We start from the raw sequence: 7,814 nt of genomic DNA on the forward strand, positions 1-7,814 counted from the left end.
GCGCTTCCCGCGATCGCGGATTTCAATGATGAATCAGGGGCAGTATCTCCATTCAACCTCTATTGCCCTCTTATTGCCTGCGGTTACAGCTAATTGAAGGCACCTGCTTTCAATTAGCTGTGACTGCAAAGTTCCCACGGGTCCAGGAATCCCACAATAACATTATGATTCATAATGTCATTGTTGGATAACCTGTAAAAAATAAAAAAAGAACAAGTTTAAAATAAAAAACACATACGAAATAAATAATTTAAGAAAAAAATATTTTTTTTTTCATCCCTAATTTTTGCTGTCGAATTCCGTGTTTTTCGGGTCTGGTCTACCCGAATTCGAACAGCCATATTCGGGTCAAATATAGGGACAACCCGAATTCGAACATCAACACTAATCCTGAATGCTTGGGGCTTGAGTTGCACAAGAATAAGGTGTCATTCTCCCTCCCCAGCCTTTTCCTGGCCCCCCAGGCTCCATGCCTAAATATGTTTCTTGTTTATTTTACCAATGGTAAAGCCACGTGCCATTAGTTGGTAAAAATACAATGCACTTTTTAAGAATGTTACTTGAAGTAGTGACATTACAGTGCTCAGTGAGTCATACAAACTTCACATAAAATTTTAAATAGGAAAAATCCCACTGAATTCCACAAATAGTGAAACTGTCCCTAAATTAAGGCCATTGACTAATTATCCAAATTTTGATACCATGCAGAAATAGTGTATTCTACCCTTCCACTGCTTTGTTAAACACCTCTAATGCCCCTAATAAAATAAATGAAAATCACCAGATGACCATGACTTCTTTATAAAAAAGGATGAGAATCTGATAGCTCTTCCCTATACATGTAGTCTAAAAACTGACTTTTTTGGTTAAACACGTAGGCCAGAGCTGTCAGCATCAATGCATCTTCACATTACTCGACCCAAAAGTAGGAAGTAGTGGAGAGAAAAGTAGGAAGTAGTAGAGAGAAAAGTAGGAAGTAGTAGAGAGAAAGTGCTGGGAATCACTAAGGCATGGCATGGGGTCTGATTTGGTAAGGCTCTTCAATACTAGAGAAGATAGACAATCATGGGAGAACCCAGGTGATACAACAAACCTGGAATTGATTTCTTAAAGGGGAACTAAACCCAAAACTGCAAAAAAAAAAAATTACATTTATCTTCAATCCCTCAGGGCAGTCTAATCGCTCCGAGGGTCTCTAGCATGTGGTCCTGCGTCATCCCCGAATTCGTCTCGGAGCCAGCGGTCCGGGCGCCACAATCTTTTATTCTTTTTCCTGTTCTTCATCTTACGTCACCAGACCCTGGGTAATGTAGGATGAAAAAAAAAATTGACAATCTCACTGCGCATGCGTGAGATCGGCAAATTTTTTTTACACAAAAAGGCTCCATCTGCGCATGCGCGAGAGCCTCCCGGGATGTCTGTCGTAGGTATCCTAGGAGGCTTTGCGCTCTTATTCATTTTCAAACACCTAGGCGATTGAGATTTAGGGGGCCGTGCTGCACCCTTTTTTTGCAATTTTCACTTAACATAAAAGGGTTTTCTACCCCTTTATGTAAAGTGAAAATTGTGAGTTTAGGTACGCTTTAAAAAGCATTTGCAATTAGTTGGCAAATGATTATAATCCTAATCCAGATCTATTCCAGGTTTGCTGGATCACCCAGGCTCATCCATGATAGTATATCTTTTCAAGTGTCACTGTTTTTAATAATAAATACTGAGGATTTTTACCCTCTGAAGAATGTCTCTTCCTTTATAATACATATTTATGAGACAGAGATAAAGAGACCTCTGGTGGAAAAGAAATAGTATTAAAGATATACTGTCTACTGCAAAATTGATCAACAAGGTTGATCTACTGAAGAAATAAAGGCGGTTCACATAACAAAGTGAATGAGAAAAACTTCTGCCGATTTCAAACCTCCATGTTCAACTCAACCATGTTCAAGGTAAATTCTTGTTTTCTTTTTTAAATTGGGTATTCTTTGTAAATGTTATGGGTATGTTATTGGGTTTTCCTTAAAAAGTGATTTTTCACCTTATTCACTAATTGAAATATCTCTTATAAGGGGAGAAGTCACTTTCCCTACTGAAAAGCCAATATTCCTTTAGTAAATCAAGTGGAAAGTCCATCTTCAGGTCAGTGAATTGCCTATTTTTTTTAAGTAATTCAAGTGGAAAGTCTTCTGGTGAGTGCCTTTCTTAAGAGGGGAGCACAAGAGGTGTTTCACAAAGCAGTGGAAAACCAAAAGGCACAATCTATGTTGCATCAACATTGTAATGATTACTAAATGGACCTATTTTGTGAACTGTTCATTATTGTTTGTGAATTTTATTTGATTATGTTTATCAATAATCTATGGATGATTTTTGCATAGAAGCTTAGAATTATAATTTGACACATATACTTTGGGAATAAAACAGTGCAAAATGTTTGGTATTATAATGCTATTTTAAGGATTTGTGTACAGTTTGTTAAAATAGATTAAAGTGCCCCTGGATTTTTGGTCACAAAACAATGTTCAAATACTTTGCAATGGGTTAGAAAAGTTGGCATAGACATATGACATATATGACATATAACATAGACATTCAAAACACATATAAGTCATGAACTACAGTTTACAGATTATTTTTATGATTGTTGGACATGAAATTTTATTTCTTACACTTATTCTACATCATATTTGGCACAACAAATTAAGAAATTTAATATCCTAATATGATTTTTTGAAAGCTAAAAAAGTGTAAATTTAGAAAGAAAATTGGACATGGGACTCTTCCTTCCTCAAAGTATGTACCAGTCCACACAAAACAGATGCAATGTGCCACTAGGAAAAGAAAAACTTCATTGTTACAGGCAAACTGATAGGAAGCCATGTCTATGACTTCCATCTCTGATGCATAATGACATTATTTGTGTCTCTTTGATTACGCACATTGGGGTATAAGCACATAAACAGAGGAGGTCCCATCCAATGCTTTTTGTTAGTTTGCCTTTAACAAAACTTTTTCAAAGTATTTCTGGTAGATTGATGTTTTGTAAATATAACAGTCTATGACTGTGTTACCAAATACCAGTGTCCAAAAAAAGGGTCCTATTTCTAAGTTAAAGCCCACCTCTAGGTAAAACTTTGGGAGAAGAGACAAGAAATATGTATTAATGCATGAAAATACAATATAATGATAATTGTGAGAAAGGATTGGAAAGTTTTGTAATGATTTTATTACATTATAATTGTTATAATTAATATTGCATTATAATTATTGTTTTATTTTACATGATATTACATGAGAATTATAATAATGAGGAAGGGTTAGAACTCCTTGCAAATGATTTTATTTCTGTCTTTGTCTGTTTTTTTTTTTTCTTTGACCATAGCTCTCTCTATCACACTGTATAAAGTATTCTTTTATGATGTATTGCAGAAAATACATGTTCTGCTGCAGTTAGGCTTTAGGTTTTTTTTTATGGATGAGGCTAATCTGTTACCAAGTATATTGGTGCATTAATCATAAATATAGCATATTAATTATTATTAGTCAATTTAAAATGGTCAATAATAGTTTACCACAACACATATTTTATTTTGAAACCATGCTAATAGAGTAAAAGCAGATGGAGACATGGTGTATACATATAACAATTAGCACTTTTTCAGTAAGGGGTTTTTAGGTAGATAGGGTACAGACCACACCAACTATCAAAAGTACACTTAACAACTGCCAATATGCATTGGTACTCAGGTGCCCCTAGCCATTTATAGGTGCCCTCCTTTCTAATCTATTCTACTTAATACATGCAATATTATCTAGTGTTGACAAAAAAAATGTACACAACTAATGTTGTGTAGAGGACCATATTTGGACCACTGAAGGTTGTTGAAAAAATGACAAGTTTTAGACCTGGGCTCCTCTCCACCTTAACTCCAGGCTCCATGCCCTCCATTTATTCTCAGCACAGCTCAGACTCTTAGTAGCAAACTCTTCACAGTGACAAACCTTTGGTGATAGACCCTTCAGTGACAAATCTACACAACGACAAACCTTCAAGAGGATTTGTAAAAAAACAGAACCCCCACCCCAAACACACACTCCATCCAAGTTTCCTATTACCTTCCTGTTCCTCCATTCCCACATTACACCTGTCTTCCCATGTTACTCCTTTCTTCTACTACTGTTGACAATGACTGTTTTTCTGCTGTGCCTCATTTGCATTGATCCACATTTGCTGGCAAAGAAGGCAGGGCACAGGAGAGAAGGGTAACAGTGAAGGCCCAGTTATGATTGCAACTGTTCCCACACAAGTGCCCGAATAAATTCAAAAGAGAAATAAAGCTCAAACCAGGAAACCCACAGGCATCATGGAATGAAGGAAAACATAGGTGGTTCCTCCTGCCTTCTTCCATGTCACTACTGTATCCTGTAATTAAGGAAGGTCATTAGCAAGAACCACTGACCTAGGAGTTTGACAAACCTGATATCATCAGCCTTAGAAGAAACTTTTTATCTGTTGGAACAAACCTCTTGGTAGAAAAGTATGGCTTTACTCCCATGTCACAGACTATTCAAAAAGCATAATTAAAGGTTCACAAATCACAAATTGATTGACTAAATCAGAAGCAGGGGGATGCTTGCAGGGAAGATTCCGCTCCATGTAGCAATATGGAGGTAATATCAACAAATCTTTCTCTAAATCTCCTGAGACTAGAGGTCACAAACAGTGTAAATAGCTATGAGGCTGAAGGTACAAGGGTGCTTGGATATACTCACACACAATGAAGTGCATTGCTGTTTTTAGGAGGAATTTTAACAAAGGGTACAATTTTTTAACATACTATTTAGGTACAATAATAGGTACTCTTTAGGTAAAATAATATTTTAGGATGTTCCTTATAGCAATATTTTAATCTTCAAGTAGACTGTAACTTTATACTTCTATCTTAACATTTTAAACATTTTCTATAGTTCCATATTTACTAGTTTTAAAGCTACAACATAGCAAAATTACTTATTAGCACTTCAAAGACAATTTATTAAACCAAACAAAGCAAACATATTTCCAATGCAGTGCAGGTTGTAGAACCAAAGCAGATTTGTATATGTGAAAAATACTGGTTAATCTTAAAAGTAGCAGTCAGTCATCTCTGAAAATCCTTGCAGGCAGACATGCTGGAATATCAAGTACATGTTTCTCGTGGACGCACTATCAGTAAGCATAGGTGAACTTTGACCATTTCTAAAAATGGGGGCGACTCAGTGCTAGCTAATGAGAAGGCAAATACTGCTCCTTTTGCCAATTATTGTAGCAGTCTAAAAACCTAATTAATGTTGCACCACACAAGAATTAATTTAATCACATAAACAAATCACAAAAACAAACTTTCTGTGAGGTCTTTTTATAAATCAGTTAATCTGACATTCACCCAAACATTCCCTGGAGGAAAATCTTCCAGGTCCATGTGATTTTAATGGCAATGACTGATTCTCCATTTGGATGTTTTAGTGAATAACAGATTCACTGTTTTTTTTTTAAATAGACCTCCTGTGTAGTTAGTCTGATTACATGCACCTTTCTTGCATACAGTGTTCCCTTTTTTAAATATATTGTTTTCAGTCATTTATAAAATGTTCAGCAGTATATCATTGAAGATCATTGTCGTAGTACAAATAGCTGCCATTACTACACTTCCATGGATACTAAAATCACCTGTTGCATATACAGCTGACCTCACTACATCCTTATACAAAAATTAAATCTTGACATGCTTTTATGGCTCAGACATTTCTTAAATGCAAGCTCATGTCAACTACTTAGATAGAACAAACAATTAATTGGAATTATTGTAAAAAAATAAAAAAGCCGATGGAGTGAACTTGAATCCCCCATGCCTGTGTTATTATCTGCACATATCTATTGTACTAGATAAAGCAAACTTATATGTAAGATCTTGAATAAATAAAAGTTTTCCTGATAACAAGCAGCTGTTTAAACAACCTGTAATTTATCTGTCTATCTACCTGTTTATGCTTGTATATCAATTCGGGTATGCAGCAATTATACATTTCAGTATGTCAAAATTAGATAGTTTCTTTATTACACATGGACAAAAATAGCTTTCTGTAGAATTAGATAAATGGAGGGTGACAGATATGTTCAATAGAATAGAATAGACATGACTGAGGGCTACATATTAGATAGGTAACAGATATAGAAACATAGATGACAGATCAATAACTAAATAAATATAACTATTTAAGTTACATTATGTTAAATCGTAAAATCAATAAACAGTGTACATAACAAAATACACATTCTGCTTTACCAATAAAATGCATATATAAAATATGTATTAAAGCATACAAATTGCAATGTGCAGTAATACAGTACCTTGAAAGAAGTGTAAAAGGATAGCCATTCATTTTCTTCTGCCACATCTGTAGCAGAAATTGTTGATGTACAAGTTGCAATAATTAAATCTGGTCTTTCTGTGCTTCCATTTGAATCAATGCTTGCTTCTGTTAAACTAACTTGCATTATGAGGTCTGGCTGTGCGGCAGATAATCACTGCTCTTCTTTGGTATAATTTAGAACAGGGTACTCAAAAACAAAAATGTGAAACAGCTTCTTTGCTCCACCAACCACTAACTGAAGCATATGGCTTTAGAACAGCTTCATTTGAGCAGAAATAGGAGTCGCTTTCCAAGCTGTATTCATCACTGACAGTACACTGTGATGAAAAAAAAAAGATAGCCACATATTTTCATACAGCAGCAAACACTAAAAGTCACATGAAATGCAGCATCTTTAATCTTTTTACAAATTACGCTGCTCTGTATATGTGAACATATATATATATATATATATATATATATATATAAATACGTTACATGTGATATATATATATATAATATATATATAATATATATATAATCTTAATAATTCAACCCAGAACTAAAGTCAAAACTTTTTTGAAAAGATTGGGTAGTAGAATTGAAACCTATGCTAGCTGTTAAAATGATGCTTAAAGGGAATTAAAAGATAAGAAAAAAAAAACATAAAAAATATCTAAAGAGACCAAAATATTTTGTTAATGATACATGTCAAAGTGTGAGAAGATATGCAAGAAAAGATTAGGTACACTATGATAAGGTGAAGGTAAGTTACTTATAAGGCAAAATGATTAATAAATGTGGGGACTTTTAGTTTTAAGTTTCAGAACATAGGCTGGGTTAAGACTAGCAATATTTTACCACTGTGTTACCTAGGCGCCCAGGTGTGGTAGCAGGCTGCTATTGCTAGGCTTCCTAAATGTGTTTGCATACATCTGCGCAAGTGTTTGCAAACAGCTGTAAAGGCCTAGTAGAATGTTTCCCTTTTTTGGTATTAAAACTGCTTGCAAATTCTTGCACAGAAATTTTAAGCATTTGCAAGTGGCACCAATTCAAGTCTATGGAGGTGGCACCCCTGGATGCTATATGTAGTGTTAAAAAGTAAATGCACCTATTCAGTCCAATGTTAATCCACTATTTAAAATAATAATAATAATATTTGATGCTAATTTTAACCCAGCATTGGGGTAATCTGTGTATTAAAAAAAAAAAAAACAGGGCATGCAAATAGCTTGTAAATCAGCATAATGGCAAAAACATGCTTGAAAAGATGTATTTTTGCAATATTTTATGTAAAAATTATTGTTTCAATTTTTAGTCATCAGATTAAAAACAAGGCATAAATACTGATGCTGTTCAAGTTTATTCTGTTAATGATAATGGGATGAACGTTGTATTCAGTTTGGTTCTGCTGGACCCAAGCA

General features: G+C 34.6%; 1 protein-coding gene across 1 annotated transcript in view; it reads right to left on the reverse strand.

The window, feature by feature from the left end:
- The window catches only part of NPSR1 (neuropeptide S receptor 1), a 158,348-nt gene extending 151,685 nt beyond the window's left edge, over positions 1-6,663 (reverse strand). Inside the window, exon 1 of the mRNA XM_072412223.1 lies at positions 6,389-6,663. Coding sequence (XP_072268324.1) covers positions 6,389-6,535 — 147 coding nt within the window. The 5' untranslated portion in view covers positions 6,536-6,663. The remainder of the gene's footprint in view (positions 1-6,388) is intronic.
- Between the last annotated feature and the right edge of the window lie 1,151 nt (positions 6,664-7,814).

This window comes from Pyxicephalus adspersus, chromosome 5, assembly GCF_032062135.1.
Source record: "Pyxicephalus adspersus chromosome 5, UCB_Pads_2.0, whole genome shotgun sequence".
Lineage (NCBI taxonomy): Eukaryota > Metazoa > Chordata > Amphibia > Anura > Pyxicephalidae > Pyxicephalus > Pyxicephalus adspersus.